This window comes from Enoplosus armatus, chromosome 6 (genome assembly GCF_043641665.1).
Source record: "Enoplosus armatus isolate fEnoArm2 chromosome 6, fEnoArm2.hap1, whole genome shotgun sequence".
NCBI lineage: Eukaryota > Metazoa > Chordata > Actinopteri > Centrarchiformes > Enoplosidae > Enoplosus > Enoplosus armatus.
Window position 1 is genome coordinate 19022124 of NC_092185.1, and position 21472 is coordinate 19043595.

Sequence of the window (21472 nt, forward strand, 5' to 3'; positions counted from 1 at the left end):
CAAATCAATGATAATTTCGTAGTGCGCTAATCACTCAGGCAACCCCAGGCTCAGCTAATCACAATGTAGATATAATAAAAGCGCTCCTCAGACAAGATGTGGCCCTGAAGTCGCTGGGTTTCATTTCTATCAAAACAATAGGCCATGCATTAATCATTGAATTATTTTTGCCTTTTTTCCCCTTCAAAGTGGCTGCTGTTGCTCTCATTTTATTATACTTGCTGTGTCTTTCATTGAACAAACGTCAACTTTTACAAGATGTGGCATTCCAAGGAAAAAGGCTATAGAGATCCTCTGTAATGAGATGGTTGAGTTTTGTTGTTTTTTTTGCTCAACTGACATTTTCAAAGCCTGATGACACCTCCACTCCGTTATTATTGGTGAAGGTAAATTCTGAACCTGGTTGCACAGGTTGCTTCATAATTAATATCTCTATTAATAAACAGCTAGGCCTATGGTTTCTACAGCACAGCTTAAATACTACAGTAGGTGGTAGGAGCCTTACGGGGATCACAGATCAAATCTAATTAGCCGTACCAAATACATGAGGGAAATGTCTTTATATTTATCCAGTTCCTCTAACAGCTTTTTGCCTGCAGGTTGTGATGAGGGAAAATGTCCTGAGGGGCCCATATAACACAGGAACGCTACGATGAGCAGTGCTACTACAGAGCTGCTGCTCCTGTCAGGTGTCATGGCGCTTCCAGAAATGGCTCTTTGCTGCTCTTCCAGGTTAACATGTGGCGTAAGGTTTCCATAAATGTTTGCAGATGAATAGCAACCAGAGTGCTGGATGCTTAGTCATCCATTTTAATTGTCCCGTCAGTCTTTAATAAACCTGCCTGTTTCAGCCAATTATTTCATTGACTTCTGCTGAACAGTCTATTTTTATGACATTTTTAACACTCTACTTACTCTGTGGCATAAACCGCCTTTTAACTGATGTTAGTGCCAAGTCCTCTTAACACTAGCTTCCATCATTTCCTGTTTGTGTTTTTTTTTTTACCCACTTTTTCCAGGATGAATAATTGACAACCTGCCATTTACAGGACATACAAGTTACATTATGCAACCTCCACCTTCCCCTCAATCCCATCACCCCTTGTCTCCGAGGAGCACAGACGCAGAGGTAGAATGTTTTAAATGCTACAAGGCTACAACCTTTGACTTCAGAAGCAACGTCTGCCTCTGTTTGAGTGAAGGGAATAGATTCAGTCAATTATTCATTAAGTAAGCATGAAGCTTTCTAATGTTTGTCTGCTGCTTACTTCAGTGGGATTTTTTTTCTCTTTAATGCCCTGCAGCTCTCAGTTATCTGTTGGAGAAGACGGATGATGAGACCGTTTCATGATTTTCTTTTTTTTTTTTTTATTCATTACAGCGTTGTTGTTTTTATGTGGTGTATGTTGGCGTTTCATCTCAGTGGATAACTGCTGCAACCCTCAAGTAAACTACCCCTCACACTCTGGCCTGGCCAATTGATTGAATTAGCCTTTTGCTACAGCTATCTCCCATGCTGGCTGTCACGGTGAATTTCACCATGTGAGACAACATGATAAAAGACAGGATTTGATTTGCATTCATGAAGCACTTAGGAAGTTCAAAGAGAAGTTACAGAGCAGAATAGAGAACACAGGGCCCTCTCAGACAGCGTCTATTTTAGATGAGACAATTTCACCTCAAATGGCAACAACAGTGATGTTGCATGAGGTCATTTTCCCATCAATAAGCTCCCTGTCATATTTTGGTTTGAGGTTATTTTGGTGCTCGTATTTTGAAATACCTTTTCCCTCCTCGGGTCAGGGATTGTAAAAACACCAGTGAGTGTGGGATGGCTCATGTGTCCTGGTGACACAGCCCACAGCTTGTGCCACGTAAGAAATACAGCGATCAACCAATATGAGCTTTGTGCTCCAGCTGCAGGCTACGATTCAAAATTGTCTGGGGGCTCACTGCCAGTTACCAGAGTTATTGCCTGAAAAGAACAGTTTACTGCAGAGAGTGGATTCGGCTAAAATTGTAGTGATGGATTGTGGTTTCATATTGATAAGGATCTTTCAGCGGGAGCTTTGATGAATTTCCAAACTGAATACAGATGTAGCCTATGTGTGAGCAGAGGAACATTGTGTGGCATTGAATTACATGTCCAGCATAATACCACACCCCCAATGCATATGCATTTGGATCCATGCACGTCTAGAGAAAAGGTTGACATGACATGGGAGACTAACTCAACAGAGTGTACAGCAGTGCTCTCTAGCCCATTACTTACTTATCTTTTTGACAATTCGGAGCCCTCCAGTCCATGTAATATTTAGTCTCCTGACTTGTCACGTACAGAGAGGTGAGCGGAATTGGAAGTGTGCAGTCTGTGGGAATTAGTAGTAGCCTCCTACAGATTAGGTTTAGAGTGCTCTGGGTGCTTGGCGCTCTAGCAGATTGGGAAGGGAAAGGAAGAGCAATCAGGGCGACAATGTCAATTTGAACTCTGGTGTGCATATAACACTGGCTGCAAAGACATAGCTATACGCAGTGTGGGCTGTCCTAAATCATCATGTGTACACAGTTTAACAGCCCAGATCCCAGCATTTGCATTTATATTGATGCCTTTTCCAGTTTTAGTTTCTTAAAGCTATAAATGAAACGGACATGGACACGTGATTGCATGCTCAACAACAACAACAACAACAACAACGACAACAACAAAGAAGTGTTCTTGAGCAAGGCAGCCCTGTCTGCTTCACTGGAGCCAGTGTTGGTTGGTCCAGACAGAGCGTCGATGGGAGAAGGAGCGTATGTGTTCACTCGACTTTCTCTGGACAGGAGGGGTGAGTGAATCTTTCTCCATCCACACTTCTTTACGATCTGTGGCAGACGGTGTCACACGGCTGGGGAGGCTTTTGCTGCGCGTGCACAGGCTCATTCGGCGTGGAGAGGTTTGAGAGGGACCCTCCTGACCATCACACAGGGTGGGGTTCACCGAGGAGCTCCGTCCCCGTGCGCCGCCACGCCCCCGCGCTTGGCGCTGTCCGGTTGTGTGGTGCTGAACGCTGGGTGCGAATACAGCCAACTGCCTGCAGCGCCGTGCTGCATGGAGCCAAGAGACGCATCCCCCAGGATGAAACAGCTTTAAGTTCACAGGGGTCTCCTGGAAGGATCATATCGTGGATAACTATGAAGGAAATGTTTCTCAAGTGTTTCTCTCTTCTTTTTTAATGCTTTTCTACCAGCCCCCCTGAGTCGCTTGGAGGTACATAACTTGCCACCAACATGATTTGGGGTGTTTTGTTATTCTGCCTTCTGACGCCGGCTGCTGGATATCAAACGCAGGAGCGACTGCCTTTCTTTCACGGACATGTTTTTGAGAACTCCCCGACGGCTTCTAAAGTAAACGGACTGAGCATCCCGGTGAGGCGCATCAACGCGCAAAAATGGTGCCCAGTCTCCGGTATGCACTTCAAACTGTACGGGAACGGCAGCGAAGATTTCCGCGCCTTCGCCCACCACAAGCGGGGGAATATATTGCTAAAAACTTCCAGCGTTTTAGACAGAGAGGCTCGCTCAGAATACCTGCTGAGCGTAGGTCTGTGTTGCCGGACCTGCCTGTCGGAGTCTGTCGTCTTCGCGGTTGCGTCGGTAAAAGTGGACGTTTTGGACACCAACGACCACGAGCCGACTTTTCGCAGTGCAGACGCCGTGCACATAACTTTAGATGACACCACGGCTCTCCGTAGTGTGGTCTACAGGCTGGAGGCTGTCGACGCAGACAGCGGCAACAACGCAGAGTTGACATACGTTTCCATCCCTAAAAATGGCAGTTTCTATGTCGTCCCGAAAACGGGCGAAGTTTTGCTGGTTGACTCTATCCTGGGTCTCCCCTCTAAAGTCACATTCTATGTTTTTGCCAGAGACCACGGGTGGCCGCCGCTGACCAGTACAGGTGTAGCGGTTACTATCGCTCCACAGCGGTGGGGGACGCGTCCTGCTGATTTAGCGGGGTCAGGACGGGCAGGACGGTCGCCGAGGGCGTTACTTGACCCCGGCACTGTGGTTTCCCTCAACGTGTCTGAAGACGCCAGTATCGGCTCGGTCATAACGAGCCTGAGTCCCACCAGGTTTCAGTCAGCCGCCTACGAGCTGATTTACTCGGAGTCAGAGACCCCCCCGGTCACCGTGGGGCGCGACAGTGGAGATATCACGATAACCAGGAGGCTGGATAGGGAGGCAGAACCTTTGGTGGAGCTCACTGTTAAGATACAGGATAAACGAGGTGTGTAGAATATTCCTCTATAAATCCGTACTTAAGTTAGGCCATGTGCCCCCCACCCCCACACCCCCTTTCCAAGGGAATTATGTGCATTGTGGTGATGATGTCCTATTTTAATGGATTGCTGCACATGGTAATACAGTGCTGCCATCTGGACACCTCGCCCTTCATCAGTGGACCCCCTCAACCGCCCTGACATATCCATCACATCCATACAGGTCTGTCAGTGTAGCTGCAGCATCGTTCCACAAGTGTGCCTCATTATCATCCATCCGTCCACATACCTGAAATATCAGCTCAAACACGGCAACTTTCAGTGGAGGGAATATTTTTTTAATGTCTTTCAATATTTGTCCAATTTATTATGATATGCATGACATATTTCAATTATGAATGAGCATTACAGGCTTATTTGCAGCACGGAGAAGATGAGTTTTTCAGTTTATGTTTAAGGGTCTTTGTGAACTGGTTGAATTATGTCCTTGATTGACATAGTTTGAGACTGTGAAGTTGTTTTCAGAGCTAATCCTTGCAGAGTGGCAAACCACTTCGACCCTCTCTCTGTCTCATCTACTGGCATTACCCCTCTAATCCTCCTCTCATTCACTCTCTAGTCCCGGGGATTTGAAGTAGCACCGCCACAGTCAGTCAACCTCTCAAATTCTTGGAGGAAAGATGTAACTCAGTGCGTATCAGTTGTTTAAGTTTTGTTGTGTTCCTCCAAAAAGTTCGACTAGGGTAAGGTTAAAAACAAGAAAACAAAAACAAGGAATCAAAATGATTTGCTTTGTAATTGAGCTACACAGTGTGCAGGAAACAGTGCGTGCTGTTTTCATTTGAATTGCCTGCTGCTGTTACATTGCACAGCATGTTCTAGAGTGTAATTGCATGTCTGATTGGGACACGTTCCTGCAAAGGGGTGTCTGGAGGTTTTTCAGAGAGAGCAAAAATAGTCAGAATTCTAGCGGGTTATTTTTTCTTTTTTTTCTTTTTCACAGATGCGTAACAGAAATAAGCTGCTCTAGCCTGACAGATATTCAGATACCTTCCTCCATTTTACCTCTCTCACCTGCGAAACTCTCCTCTCCTGATCAAAGGCATGGCATGTCCTTTATCCTGTGACTACAGCTTCCCAGACAGAATCCTGACGGGAGTCTGGGAGGACAGGCCTTTCTTCTGCTTGTCTCCTTCCCAATCCTTGCATACACGTCTCTCTAAGTCCGTTTTAGCTGTTTTATTTTTTATTTTTAGAGATTTAACCTAATCTCCCACGCGAATTTGCTTTCTACCGTTGCATGTGGGTTTGCTTGGGTGTTGCAATAAATTCGTGGTGTGTCTCATAGGTAAGGGAGCGAGCTCATAGACACTTTATAGAGAGAGGAAAGAATGAGTGAGATGCTTTGTATGTGTGCACTTGTCTTTGTAGGCGACTCGGTATGCAGGCGTGAGACTTCATGGTCATACCAAAAGTGACCCCAGGTACAATAACAACAGTTTTAATAAGGCCCCATGTGTTGCAGCGTCTCAACTTACTTTACCACCGTGAACTCTCTGTAGCACAGAGCTGTTGAGCTGCTGACAGTCACCTGCTGAATGTCAAGCAGACAGCACTGTCAGGCAGCAGTCTACCAGCAGTTCAAAGAAAGTCAGCATAAACATATTTAGTACATTATTCACATACAAGGGGTGGATAAATTAGTATATACGCTCTCACACAATCCAATGCCACAGCATGACAAACCATGGCCTCAAACACCAGAGTTGAAATGCTGCTTCTCAGAGACTGTTACAAAAGGTACAGTACTACCTGTTCCTTTGTAATAGTACAGCTAGTTTTCATTGCAGCATCATTGCCGCAATTCTTTTCAGTCTTTCTTTCATTTGGTCCACACCATGTGCACACAGAGCTTTCATTCTAACACTGATGAAAAGTCTCACTTCTGATCCTCTTCTTCTACTAATATTGCGGCTTTCCATACTTTTATTACAACTAGCACTATTACCATAAAGCCAACTCTTCCAGCCCATATGTAAATGTGCATCTTAGTGATTGATCCTCTGCTAACAGGCGTCACTGCTCATTGTTGGCTCTCCTGGATAATCCAAGAATACAAGTGTGCATGTTTACAGTCTGTGTGAGTACATGTGGTTATGAACTGGTGACTGTAGATTTACTAATTGTGTAGTGAATGGGTTCATTAACTGGTTAATTTGGGCATGAAATGCTAATTGCACTGGTGCGAGGCTTTCTTATGTTAATAAGTTTGCTGTGGGTACAACGTTATGATTAGAGCCATCAGAAGAGCTGTTATTTGTGCTGTTCAAATGGAGATTAAAAAGTCTAGTTTGACACTTAGATATCTCAGATAAATTATTCTGGCACGCTGCAGATAAGGAGGAGATGGAACAGCAGCACTGGATTACTCTCAGTATGGGGTCCATCCTCATTGACATACTTACCTGAAAGAAAATGCTCCCCCAAAAACTCCTCCTCTGCTCCGCTCCCCCCATCGCTCTAAGACGTGACATGTTTGCACACTGAGCCACCTTTGTATTCTGTTGCGTTAATCAAAAAACGTGTTAAAAGGTTTTTATTTGAATAACTGTTGAATAATATAATGTGCTAAGTGTGCCATCAAAATATTTTATTATCAGGACTGAGAGTGCAGTGCCACAGTGCAGAGTGTAGTCTACACACATTTTACCCAGGAAATGCACATTTTGTCATCCATTTTTAAAAAGGTATCAAGGCCTACATACACAAAAATGTGTCTGCTTCTCATAGTCATGAATATAATTAAAATAACTTACCATAACTCTCATATCTGATGCTGCTGTTATCCAGATCTGATAGGATTAGTCATCGTCGTGATTGGCTTTTTCTGTGGAAATTGATCGTTTTTGCTGTAATCGTGCAACATATTGTCACATATGACTTCTCAGTGTGAACAATGACGCTGGTAAACTGGTTTGGGATTATTCTTTACTCTTGCTCATTTCTGAAGTAATATTCTTCTATTACATATTACCATCACGGCGCTGTGATTCATTACACCACTTACTTTTTAATTACTCCCCCAAAGTTAGGAATTACTTTCCCTTTTTCCAAAACAAAACAAACATTTTCACTTAATTTCTTTTCTTTTAATTATACTCTCCTCAAAACTTTCTTTAACGTAATAAGAACATTAGGTTGTGTAACGCTCCATCGGAGCACATGTATGGTGCATTGTTTTTAGATAGCTGTCCTAATTCATATCATCATATCAATCTAATAAGACATTTGTGGGGGTTGGGATCTAATTAGGACTTTGCTTTCTACTTACTTGCTTTCTACCTCAGGACCCCCTGACAAGCTTTGACCCTGTTTCTCCCACTCTGATGCATCAGATTTAGTTTACGGTAGCATCGCGTATTTGCCTAAGGAGTCTGCTCCTCTTCGGGGCCCCATGAAAGGATTCCTCCTTTCTCCTTGACTAGATCCCCTGCTAATGTTGGAGAAATATTTACCTTCTTAACTATATTCAGTACACCAAAAATCCCCAGAGAAAACAATGAAGTGATATTTTTTTTCTGTCATAGCCTCTGTGTATCAAACCAGCAGTATAAGGGGGGGAAAAAAGGTAAAAGCAATGGAAGTAGGCCATGACTCATGACTCACAGAAACTGGTTATGTGGTGTTGTTTTGGGGAGAGGGAGTGAGGGACCTCTACAGCTCTTCATGTAAAGGATTGTTTTTGCTGGCACAGAGGACGTCAGTTTAGATTTGCATTGGTGGGGTATTTTGCTTTTGGTTGTCCCACCAGAAGAATCCTTTTCTTTGCACCTGAGTAGGAATCTGTTAATGGTATTTGACGGGTTAGGAGGAGTATTGAGCAAGTGGTGCAGTCCTTTGTGAGTTGGAGTAGGGGATATTGGAGTGGTTTCTCTCTCCCTCTCTCTCTCTGTTAGGTATCTGTGGGCAGGGTGGCATTCAGCTTGTGGTAATCACCTCTTCTCAGCCTGTTTTGTCAGGGAACCTTCCACTGTTCTCTCTCTCTCTCCGTCCTCCTCTCCTCTCCCTGCCTCTGTCTCATAGTCAGCATCTCGCCTCATGCTGTCTTTAATCCAATTTCCCCTTTCATACTCGCCCCCCCCCCTGCTATATTTGCATATTCCCCTTGTGATGTGAAATGAATTGAGAAGAGACCCGATCTCATTTTTGTTTGTAATTTGTGACTGTGGGGCTGTTTGTTTAAGTAGAAAACAATTTCACAAAAAGCTGTCTGCATTTATTCAATTTAGTAAAAAAAAAAATGCCCGTGGTGATTATGCTTCATTTTGTGTCTGATTGTCAGCATGTGTGTGGTTGCATGTGCATGTACACAAGCCTTTTCTTTTTTTCATGCACATGTCTAATTGTGTAAATGCGTGTTGTGTATCAGTCTGTGCATGTGTTAAATGCTATGATTGTCCTTTCAGTATCCAGATTCCCCACAGCTGAGATTCTCAGATTTGTTGTTTCTGACAGCGTGCTGAGAAGCTGCAACATGCCTGCAGCATTTGATTTCTGCTCTGTGGCCTCTCAGATATCAAATGGATGCGTCTCAGCAACATCCCTGCAGTCCTCTCTTCTCTACAGTCCTAGCATGTATCTGATGCCATGTAGGAGGGAAGGGGAGTGTGTTTTCCACAGTTTTTTAGAGATGGGATTAAGCAGAGAGAATAAGAGCAGGGAGGGGGAGGAAAGTAGCTCTCCTGAACATGTAGAAGAGATATTTGAAGGGGATACGGGACACTACTATCAGGGGCACAGAAAGGTCAGGACGAGCTGTAATGCTCGGGGCATGGTCACAGAGCGTGGCTTTAAGAACAAGAGGGTGAAGTGAGGCAAAGGTGAGAAACCTGAGGAGGATTGAGAAGGATAGGGAAGGATGGAAGGGGTGTGTAAATGCATGCCTGTGTGAGATTGTTTTTTCCTGTGTGCTTATAAGCTTTACTGAAGATAAGTAAAGGGCAGCCAGATCAGAGGCAGGGAGTTGTATACTGCTGACGAGAGGTCAGCTTGGTGAAACATAATTGTCAGATGGTTAGAGGGCAGAAGTGAGAAACTATTGGGGTGGCAGGAGGGGAATGAGGTGTGCATGTACTCTAGCCTGTAGTGCAGAGTGGATGGCTACAGGGCACAGGGGGGCAGGAAAAAATATAGCACTGTACAGCTGCGGAAAGGGCAATGTGTGTTCATATTTGTCTGAAGATTGTTGTGGGGCAAATGGAGGGAAGATGAGAAGAAAAGTATGACCTGCCCTTTGGAATGGCATGAAGAGAGGAAGCAAAAGATAGAGAGATAGAAAGACAAAATATTTTGTTTTCTCTCCCAAAAGGATACTTTTTTTTTCAGGGTATCCGCCGATGGATCATGGAGGAATGATCCAAATTTAAACTTGGAACTCACAGGGATCATTTTTATGTAAGGTAACACGAGGCCAGGGAGGGGAGGGAAGGGAAGTCCTCCAAATTAAATAACAAAACATTGTTGTCCCTTCAGAACCACGGATAGAAGGCGTTTTCTGATCTGACTCATCATTTGTCTGTTTCTTCCAAAACCCACTGACGCCTGGTTAGGTTTAGGCACAAAAACGGCTTGGGTTAAAAAATGTTACTTTTTTAAGGTAAGGGGAAGCTAACAGCATGTCAAATGTCAAAGTCCGACATTTTGATGACCACCCCAACCTCCTTCCTTTGCAGACTTTGTGGCTCAATAACAACGTCACACTTTCTGATTGACGAGAGTCATAGTTCCAACGGCAGCTAAAGGTCTCTGTCATTTGAACGTAAACACATGTCGTTACTCGGCATTTGCTGAAACGACTGATGCTGTCCTCTTTCTTTGTTGTATGACTCTTTGCAGGGATTGCTGTGGCCCTATAAAACGTAGTCGGTGGCCTGCCAGGAGTTATTGAACATAACGGATAGCAGAAACACCAAATTTCATCATGTCATTATAATGAGAACTAGAGAAACTGCATTTAATGTGAATCGGTCACGTCTCATCTGCTTAATAAGGTCAGTATCGACCCTGATACCAGATCCAATCGATGGATCCCTACTACCACAACAACTAGAAGAGGGAGGAAGAGAAGATATTTGCATGTGTATGCAGGTGTCAGAGCCGGATAAGTTGCCAAAACACGTAATTATAGAGCGTGGAACTAGCAAGTATATGTATATGTCTGTCATTCTGTTTACATGAACTATGTGTCTCATTACAGCAGAAACCTCGACACTCGACCACATAAATTACGCAAGTTTGTTGTGTGAGGTTTAGTGGGAGATGTTGAGTGCTGCACAACGCTGTGAAGACAGTCATGGTGACAGGGAGTTTTTATCTGGCCAAGGGTCTGCATTATTGATGCCCATTACCACAGACATTGTCAACTCCAGACATTGCACGGAGGCAGGCGCTGTCAGGTAAATGTCTTGCTGACCTCCAACGGCACAGATTCCCAGAACACCTCCGTGCAACCTGGTGTCTACCTGTGTGATAAATGAGCCTGACTTGCACATTGTACGAGGAGCTTATCGCCAACTGAGAAAGTTTTGTTTTATTTAATCTAATCCATGATGCGCTTACACCAGCGCTGTAGGAGACAAAGGTTTGAGTTTGAGGGTTTTGTTGATGGGATTGAATTTACTGCTATTGTGTTGGCTGTGATTGCCTGAATTTGTAACGATTTGTGATGAAACACAGTAACAGTTTATTTCACTGGCTGAATGTCCCCACCACACCTGCCATTTCGCCCGCCCATTCAAAACGTTTGTTTTGGCTCCACCTTTGCATGCTGGATAGCCCGTGTGTGGCGTTTCCCCAGAGAGCTGAATTGATTTTGTGCTATTGATTAACCAGGAGCTGTTTTGCTCCCAGTCACAAAACATCACTTTAAACAACAATTTATATGTCACAGAATAGGCTGTGACAGACTGTTGCTGATAGTTTACAAACTTGTGGAGAGGTAAGTGTGTGATTGAGTCCAAAGGGCTGATAGAACTGTCCTGAAGCACTCTAATGAATCAGCTTTTCAGACAAGCCCGCCTATAGGCTAGAATGAGCAATGGAGAATTGGAGCTGGCGCTGGGATATGTCGTGGGAATTCAATGCTTGTGCTTATTTATCTATTTGGTCTTGAATTTCTCAACCTTTTGTACCCAAAGGTCCAATTAACTGAGCATAACAATGGTTGCAGCTCCGCTCTCGGTGGCCCAAGGAGGCACTGCATAAACACACAGGACGCGGACAACTTTGAAAGCTTTGCTGGATGAACTGTGAACAAGGAGATTTTTAATGCAGAAAAAAAAAAAGATCACATGGCTGGCCAAGTTGCCTAGTGAGATGTTTTGACATACCATGAACTTTGCTTGGGAGTAAAGCGCCCAAATTGCAGAAATTGCAGTAATTGTGCAACACCAATTTGCACAGTGTGAGCGTGGCTTTTGTTGAAAAGATGAAAATGACTGCCGCGCAAAAAGAGATGGTGGAGTGAAGAAAAAGACTTTCAAAATTTTTGTCTGACTGGCGATCAGAAAAGACTGCGTAGAAGGCATGGAAATTGCGGCTCAGATTAGAAAAAATGTGTTTGAAGATGATGTACATCTCATGCTTCCGTTAGTAAATCAAGAACCAGGAAACAGGGAGACAGTCTGCAACTCCATCACAGCCAGAAGACCACTGATTACAGTAGCAGGTGTCTTTGATGCATAGAAAATGTAGTTGCACTCAGGGCTGATGGGCGTCCAGGAGAGATCATGGGCTGTTATATGGATATTTTCAAAATGTGAGAGTGGCAGATAAATAGAGAGATATGCAAACCAAAGACCACAAAGGAAGACTTACAAAAGACCACTATTGTTCCTGCTTGTTTTGTGATCTGGCTTGGACTGTCTATTGTGTGCTTTTATTATGTTCTTCCCATCTGTATGTGGACTTTTCTGTTATGTCTGCTTCACACTTGGCTCATGTGCCTGTGTGCGCGTGTGGAGCGTGTGAGGTTTTTTTTTTCTCTGTGATCCAGCTACCAATTTGTGTCTGTTCTCAGTGGATCCAGCGAATGTGCATGGCTTTCTTTCTATCATTTTCTCTGCCTCGACAGTGTAGGGCTTAATTCTGTGGACTAATCATACCATATGGTCTCTACAGTCTTATGATGTGCTGAGAAGGACGGGATAGGGATGCTGCTGTGTCATTAACAGTGCCAGCCTTGCCGTGGAAACACATAGACACGCGCCACTGCCACACATTTAAGGATCAAGACCCTGAACAGAGTGTACAGAGTTTGCAGCAGCCTTTGTAGCCCCTTTTACTCATGAAACCAAGCAAAATATAAAAAAATAGGCCGTGGAAAGTTTTTCTTGGCGTATCCTATATGACGTGAAGTGCATATGTTTAGACACAGTTTTGCATGTTGTTTTTCACAAGTTATCGACTCATAATTACTGCTGCCCTTTGTGCCCCGACACCGCAGCTGCTATTTAATTGAGTAATTTCAATAATTAATTGTCTGAATGTACATTAACTTGGCTATAATGGATATCTCTGACTGAGAAATGGTGGTGTCTGTCAAACACTATATTGAGGATCTGTCCCTAAATGTTCGGCTAGCCCCATTAATAATCATGTGCTCAGCGTTACACGAGTCACTCTGCTTGTCTTAATATTTGGATTGAGCACGACATCACCATATATTTACAGTAAATCCTACTGATGGAGCATTACTTTTTAAAAATATTAATATGAGATCATGTTCATCCAATGTGAATGTGTGAACATTATCACAGATTTGGAGCATTAAAGTTGATTAACGTCGCTCTTTACCGCGTATGTTAGATATAATCATAGATTTCCGTTGTTCACGTAGCTCTGATAGCAGATATTGTGATAAATCCTGATGAGGTGGGGGAGTTTAACACTTGGTTTCTCTCGCACACTGTGGGTGATAAACATTGATCTTGTTTAATCTTGCTGGCCTGCTGTTAATGACAGGAGATGATGGTCCACACAGGACAGACTGCTCACTGGATTAGATATCTAAATGAGGACTTTATCCTCATCCTCTCTTCCTCTTCCCCCATTACCAATAAGCCAGTCCACAGTCACATGCTGAGTTACACTACACAGGCATGCGACTAGTGTAGTGTGTGGTATGTTTTGTGCACGTGTGTGTGTATGCGCAATGCAGACAATGGACAAACCACGTCTGTGTTGTTTTGTCAGTGTGCGTTCATGCAAGCGTGCAGCTTTTACATTGGAGGAACACTGTCACAGCTCCACGCTCACACTGCTGCTCCATACTAATCTGCTGTACTTCCACAGGAACACATTTGCAATGTTCAACACATTATTGGACCTTTGCACAATAGCAGACAGTGATAGGATGTTCCCAGAATGCCGCCCTCTCTGGTGTGCTAAACAAACACGGGCCCAGGTTCTGGTTTCAGTGATAGATTAATGCTGTCTCACCCTCACACTGTGGCTTGTTTTCCCATTAAACCTGTGCGGCTCCCTCTGTTGCTTCTGCCTGGCCCTGGTCCTGCTGTGGGTATGCGTTGGTGTGTGTGTTGGCATCTCCTGACCGTGCATGGGCTGTGTGCGTTTGTGCTGGTTTTCCCATATACGTGTTTCTATGGAAAGATATCGAAAGGCCTCTGAGGACAGCCCCCATCAATCACCAACTCAGAAGGAAACGGAGAGAGGGATGGAGGATGGAAAGAGAGATGGAGGTCGCCACAGGAAGCAGCATTTGGAGAAAAGGAGAGGGGGAGACAGAGGAAAAGTGGATGAATGGATGGAGCAGTCCGGGCTGGCTCTGATTGAGCTGGGTAGTGTAGTATATATCCTTTAGAGATAAGGCCGGGGAGCACTGCTCAGCAGCTTCCTCCCCCTGTAGCTTGAACTGAGCGTGATAATAAGAAAGTGTGAATGGGGCAAATTGAATTAATGCCGCGGCACACCATAAAAGCTCTAACTATAATGCATTTTAAAATCCTATAATGAGCAGAGAGCTAAAATAATTTCACACTCCAGTGAAGAAGATGGCCCTCTAACAGATTTTGGGCCTGGCTGACACTGCCAGGGCTTTTGTCATTTAATGTGACTCTAGGTGCTATGTCGAAATGATACTTACTCTTACTTCCTGGGGTACAGCAGCGTGAGGCAAACTTAACGAACAAACCATTCAAACTCCCGCAACACATGCAGAGCTTACTTAGTCAGAGCGGGAGCTGCGGCCTGCCTGCTGATGTCTCGCTCGGGTCAGTTTTACAGTCTGGAGGTAAAACAGAGTTGCAGAGAGGGCACATCTGCCATGAAAGTACTCCCTCATTACTCTCCATTAACAGCCCATTCAGTGATGGGGACAACGGTAGGAGTTGGACCCTATCCCGCTCACGTCCACACACACTAGCACGCTCATTCACACTGAGAAAAGGCACAGATGTGTGCTTTTGTATGTATGCGCTCAGAAATGCGCCGTTTCCCGCCCTCACAGGCTCTCAGCTCTCCCATCTTCATCATTAGAGTCACACCGTCATAAAGCTGAAATTACCTCTCCATCATCAAAACAGTGAGAGAGAGAAAAATAGCTCTCTGACTCACAGTAACACTAACAGACGGGTGCTGATAGAGACTAATGACTAAATGAAAGCCTCTGGTATGAACAGTGCACCTTTCTGGCTGGAATGGAAGAGAGCAACATGGTATCAATCGCTATTTCCTCTCCTCTTCTCTTCTCTCCTCTTCTCGACCTTCATGAACATCAAACCCGACCCTGCTCACCGTTGCTTGAGGAGCTTAGTTTTTCTGGAGCTGCATTGGATTTCTTGGAACTCCTGGCACTTTCCACTTAACCCCAGGCAAGTGTGAGCTGAGGGGTGCATAGGAGCATCTCTGCCTTCTACTGGAAACAAACACAAGCACACATGTACACTGCTGATGTTACACGTCAGTACACAAACAACACACACAAAAGTACACCACAACGACATCACATCCATATATGCACGTACAGCTTCACACACATGGAAGCCCACAAACACACATGAATGCACAAACCAGACGCAATTCAATAAAACTTCAATGCTCTGACATGGCAACACAAACACCCAAGTGCACACACACACGCTATATACAAGTTGGAAAAACATACATGTTTCCAAGATGAAAGCCCAGAACGAGGTGCAAAGCAGGTCAGGCAGAGGCTAAACAACAATTTACATCTGTATACCTTAGGTCCTCTTACCGAGAGATTGCAACTGGGATATTCCATCTTGCAGTGTCATTTGGATGAACTCTCCTGGCCACCATTCAAAACGACTGCTCTCTGCTGTGAACTGCGACGGGGCTTGCATGTGCACATCCATGTTGTGTAGTGGATTGGTGGGTGGAAGGGTGGGTGAGTGTACCATGCACTGCACTGTACGTGTGCTTGAGTGCATATTATTACCAAGTGTCTGTTTGGATAGCAGCGGCATTGTTCCATCACAAATGTGAGAATAGAAAGCATACTTCACAGCCAGATTTAATTATGTCTGATATCACAGATAGTTGTGAAGATACAATACTTGACTACTAATGTAAGTGCTTATGTAAATGTAACCTAATACCTGTCTGTACAGTCATTTCTCCCCAGTTTCATTTGAGAAGAAGCAAGGAATCCCACGCACTGTCAATCACGTGTTCTAAGTTTAATTACATTTAAAAATATCCACCAGAAAGCTCCATTTGTTTATTTGTCTTCACCTGCCCATCAAAAGCTCAGAGAACACAGAGCTGAATGGCTTTTATAGAGCTGAGAATAGAGCTCATGTAGCCAAGTGCCCATTTTATCTTCTTATGTTGCCTTCCAATCAATTTGTAGCCTTAAGATCTTATTCCTACACAACAAATTGGCTGTCTACAGCCTCTGTTAGGAAGCGTTTAACTCCCAATCTACATTATGCTGTAGGACTAATATTGATTTGTATGGAGCACTGGGTCTCGTTGGCTTTGATGGTGTATTTAGCATTTTCTGAAATGATGAGTGGACTATTAAGCCTGTTTTTATGTGTGTTGGTGGTACTCCTCTGCTTTGTGGATCTTGGTGGGAAAGTGTAGGCTTTACTGTCTGTGTTGCTGATGGTTTGCCAACAGTTGTATTGTCCAACTTGATTACAATTAAATAAATACTGCAACACAAATTAGTATGCATTGAGGCAGAGGCAGATTAGAACTGCGACATCAATATAATCTGTGCTTCTAGTGTAGGTATGCTGAAGGTCAGGGATGTGTTTAGCACAACATAAACTTAGTGCAAAGGCTGTGGAAGACATTAGTCTACCTAGCCTAGATTACCTATAAAAAACAGCTAGTCTAGCTCTGTCAAGAGTCAAGTAATTCATTTTTCAAAAACTGAAAAGCGGTACCTTGCTTATTTAACAGTTATAGAAATCAAAAACAAGTCACCGTGGTTTTTAGTTTGCCTGCTTTTGACACTGTGACATCCCACAATGCAACGTGCCACATTTAATAAAAGCCAAAATGGCTGCATAACGAATTAGCCGAAAAGCCTAGACCTGTTTGTTTGTGCAGGGGCCTTTAATATCAGCTTCGACCAGCTACATCATTAAATGCTGTTCACACATGCATCAGTAACCATAATCCCATAACGCTGTATGACAGGGGCCATTCCTCTAGTTAGGAGTTCTTTTACTGATGACCCGCAGCTTGGACAGCATCCTCCTCTCTGACACCACCGTCAGAGAGTCCAGCGCCACCCCAACAACATCACTGGCCTTGCGGATCAGGTTATTGAGTCTGTTGGAGTCCACCACCCTCAGCCTGCTGCCCCAGCATGCAACAGCATAGAGGATAGCACTGGCCACCACAGAATCATCAGCATAGTCCGGCAGATGTTGAAGGACCTCAGCCGCCTCAGAAAATAGGGACGGCTCTGGCCCTTCTTGTAGAGGGCATTAGTGTTCTTCGCCCAGTCCAGTTTATTGTCAATGTGGACTCCCAGGTACTTGTAATACTCAATGTCCACACTGACCCCCTGGATGGAGACAGGGGTCATCGGCGCCTTGGTCCTCCTCAGATCAACAGTCAGTTCCTTTGTCTTTGTCACGTTGAGCTGCAGGTGGTTCTGCTCTCACCATGTGACAAAGTTGTCCACAGCAGCCATGTACTCCTCCTCATCACCCTTACTGATACATCAACTATTGCAGAGTCATCAGAAACGTCTGAAGATGGCAGGTCTCTGTGCAGTAGCTGAAGTCCATGGTGTAGATGGTGAAGAGGAAGGGAGAGAGGACAGTCCCCTGCGGGGCCCCGGTGTTGCTGACCACTCTGTCTGACACACAGTGTTGTAAGCGCACATACTGTGGTCTGCCAGTCAGGTAGTTGACAATCCAGGACACGAGGGGGGCATTCACCTGCATCTCCGTCAGCTCCTCACCCAGAAGAGCCGGACGGGTGGTGTTGAATGCACTGGAGAAGTCAAAAAACATGACTCTCACAGTGCTCGCCAGCTTATCCAGGTGGGAGTAGACGCAGTTGAGCAGGTAGATGATGGCATCCTCAACTCCAAGTTGGGGCTGATAGGCGAACTGAAGGGGGTCCAAGTGTGGCTTGACCAAGGGCCGGAGCTGCTCCAGGACGAGTCTCTCCAGGGTCTTCATGATGTGGGAGGTCAGAGCCACGGGTCTGTAGTCCTTGGAGCCACTGGGACGCGGCGTCTTTGGCACAGGAACGAGGCAGGACGTCTTCCACAGCACGGGGACCCTCTGAAGACTCAGGCTCATGTTGAAGACATGGTGAAGTACTCCACATAGCTGGGGGGCACAGGCTTTAAACACCCTGGGGCTGACACTATCAGGGCCCGCAGCCTTGCTTGAGTGGAGTCTCAACAGTCAAGTAAAGAATTTGATTTGATTTTAAATATTTAATTTCAGCCAATTTCTTTGCTCAGCTGTAAGTAAAAAATGCGGTATGGAAGAGGCTGTTAACTGTGTGATTAATCTTTTCTCTTTTTTGCAACACAATGTGGCCAAGGTAAATGTGGGATGAGGTCCAACAAAGAAGCTTTTGTCAAAAGACAACTGTCAAGAGACTTAAGTGACCAAGCATAAATTAAGCTTAGTGTTTGCACCTTGAGGTCTTTGTTTCACAGTAACTGTGAGGACTGTAAAAGCAAAGCAAACCTATGCTTAAAATGTGGATTTGATCAACAGACCTTTGTTTGGTAGCTAATGTGAAGGTTTGACGTGTGTTTTTCACAGAGGTGGTTCAATGCACAAGCGTTTGTGAAAGAAACGCTGTTCTCATTGTGGGCTTTCAAACACAATAAGGCTTTTTTTTTGTCAGCGTCATGTTGAGTCCATAAAGTGTCCTTTGTCTATGAAGGACATGAGAAATAATTTCATCTACGACAGAGTAGTAATACAGTATGTGTCTCAGGTCACGCTGTAAAACATCAGGCTGGAAACCTTTCCCAACATTTTGTCACCAAGAACACTATCAAATAAGCAACCGTAACAACAAACGTAACCGTGGATCCTCTCACAGCACTGACTTCTTTGTGTGTTGGACTTTGCCACATGACAAATATAACAACATGACTAAAAAGACCCACGACAACGTGACTCACATTCCCTTTAAGAGCAAGCCAAACATTTTGGTGGGATGGAAATTGGAACTGGCTCCATTGACAGCTATTGACTTGAAAATAATCTCCCCCTTACTTGTGTTTAAATGAAGCATGTGAAGATTGTGCATCAGAAACCTAAACAGATTTTGAGGAGATGGTATGAAATTTTTTATCTCAAAGGTGCAAAATATAAGATTTCTCCTGCCTCACAGCATAAAACACCCCTAAACCATCTGAAGGTTGTTGATAGGGTTCCTGATCAATCACGAGGACTATTATTACTTCCAGAAATTTCCGGCTGTCAAAACTCACTTTCAACCTGCACTCTTCATCAACCCAACCTGATAACTGATCAGACATACTGCAGGGCTCCATGATTCTGGATTAAGGAGGACTTCTACACTGACACCACTAAAAAAATACAGTATTTGCAAAAGTAAAATTTCCCCTCTGGAGTAAGTAAATTCATATAAACTTTATACACCAAGGATGCATTTTAAAAATGACAAGACACACAGGCTGACCAGAGAGATTGCAGGCAAAAAATGATGCTTCTTTATTTGTTTACACCTCTAGTGTCAGGAGGTTTGAGGTTTTTTTAGACATCATACAGTATCTTTGACCTACCACCATAAATCCCTGTTTGCATAGTGTAATCATTTGACTGAGGTTACTGGACTAAAACCTGAAAAGTTTCCACATAATGGAAGGAGGAAGGCCTGTTTTCCAGTACAGACATGACAGTTTGATTACCTCAGCCTGGCAAAGTTGGATCCTCATCTTTATGGCTAGGAGGGGTTTGATGAGTCATTTTGAAAGTGACTAACGTTCCTGTCATGGATGTATTCGAGCTTCTCCTCTCTTCTGTCCGTTCATGTTCAAATGATGTCCGGTCAGCATGTTGCTTCACCACGGTACAACTTACACAAGCTTTGCAAGGCACAATAAAAAATAGAACGACGCTTGTCATCATGCATGTGTGTGTTTTCAAATGCAAATCTGTTATTCAATCTCTTTCAGACAAGAATCACAACTTACACACAATAGGCCCTTTTCACAACAGACAGGGCTCTGGTATTGTGCATGCTCACTCGCTGACAGGGCTTACTGGGGCCACTTATATATCCAAATCCACTTTAATATCCAAATGTCTGACTTGTCAAGGGTCTACTAACTGAGTAGCCCTACTCAGAGATATAGGACGGTGCTCCAAGCCGGTGACCCAGGGTCAGTTTCAGAAAAAATACACCTAGAGGGCATCACAAGTTATTGAGAGGGCACGTTTATCTTCATATTCATCAACAGAAATACAAAGTAAAATACATTGCAGTCTCAAAATCATGTTTTCTCCAAAATATGCTTCATGGCTAAACATTTTGATTTTGCTCAACTTTAAGATAGGACAGATAGGACAAACAAACTGAAAAATCTAAGTATACGTCAAATACATTTTCCCCAAAGATAGTTTCTTGCGATTGGGGCCGGCGGGACCTCAATCTCACAGCTCCACACCCTGATCTCAACTGCGCAGACTCTGGCTCCAAATGACATCACCAGTGCAAGATGGCACCGGCCATATCAGGGATATTTTGGCTTAATTTTTGTACAGTGGGAGGAAGTGGAGATGCGTTATCCATCTTTAGACCCCTTTATGGTCCACAGCTGCATGATACAAAGTCACCTCTTAAGTCTGCACAGAGTCTCATTTTACATTGAGTCAAACACTAGAGACATGAAACATTGGGAAGACAGGGAGAGGGATGACATGCAGTAAAGTCAGAATGGAACTGGGCACGTCGCTATTGCAGTGATGGCCTTACATCACGGAGGCGTCCGAGTTTTCTCCTTAACACTAACTGCTTTTGCAGTTCTTGCATGTATAAGGGGACTGTGTGTGTGTGTGTGTGTGTGTGGGCAGTGCCTACAGCCTTACTGGGGTCCAAGCCTGGGATGAAGGATCCCAAAGAGAGAAGAGTATGATGCATGTGGGCCATTTGTTGAGAATGTGCGGCTTCTTATCTAGCCTCGTCTATGACTCCTGAGAGCAGCACACATGACTCTTAAGTGACTCTGAGGAAATGTGGTTGGAGGTGGGGGTAATGTGGCACTATATCTGTCTCTCCTGTGCAGTGGGAATGTGATCGGTGGTAAATTAATGAGTTTTTTTCTTTTTCAGCAAATAACTAGTTTGTTTTTTTGTTTTAAAGACTACAGCTGTTTTCACTAATTTATTGCGGAGGTTCAGGCTCACGATTCACAGAGCAAAGTCAGTGCATTAATTATTTAATGCGTTTTACTGGGCGTAAAGATATGAAAAATGGGTTGCAGAAGTGAAAATATTTTAATGTAATTTTGAACATTTCAGCTTAGTAAATATTGTAAAGTTATTTTAACATGCGAAGCCAGAAACAATCAGAGGCCTTAACTGTTTTAAATGGACTTTACAATATTTTAGTTACATTTCCTTTCCCTGAAGGCTATTCAGTACTACTATATCTCCATTCAACACTTGCTCCTTTTTAAATCCTCCTCTTTTATGCGAGCGAATAGA

At 44.1% G+C, this 21472-nt stretch overlaps 1 protein-coding gene across 1 annotated transcript in view; it reads left to right on the forward strand.

Moving 5' to 3' along the window:
- The first annotated feature begins 3270 nt into the window (after positions 1 to 3270).
- LOC139286668 (neural-cadherin-like) overlaps positions 3271 to 21472 on the forward strand; it is a 76893-nt gene continuing 58691 nt past the window's right edge. The window contains exon 1 of the mRNA XM_070907556.1: positions 3271 to 4270. Coding sequence (XP_070763657.1) covers positions 3271 to 4270 — 1000 coding nt within the window. The remainder of the gene's footprint in view (positions 4271 to 21472) is intronic.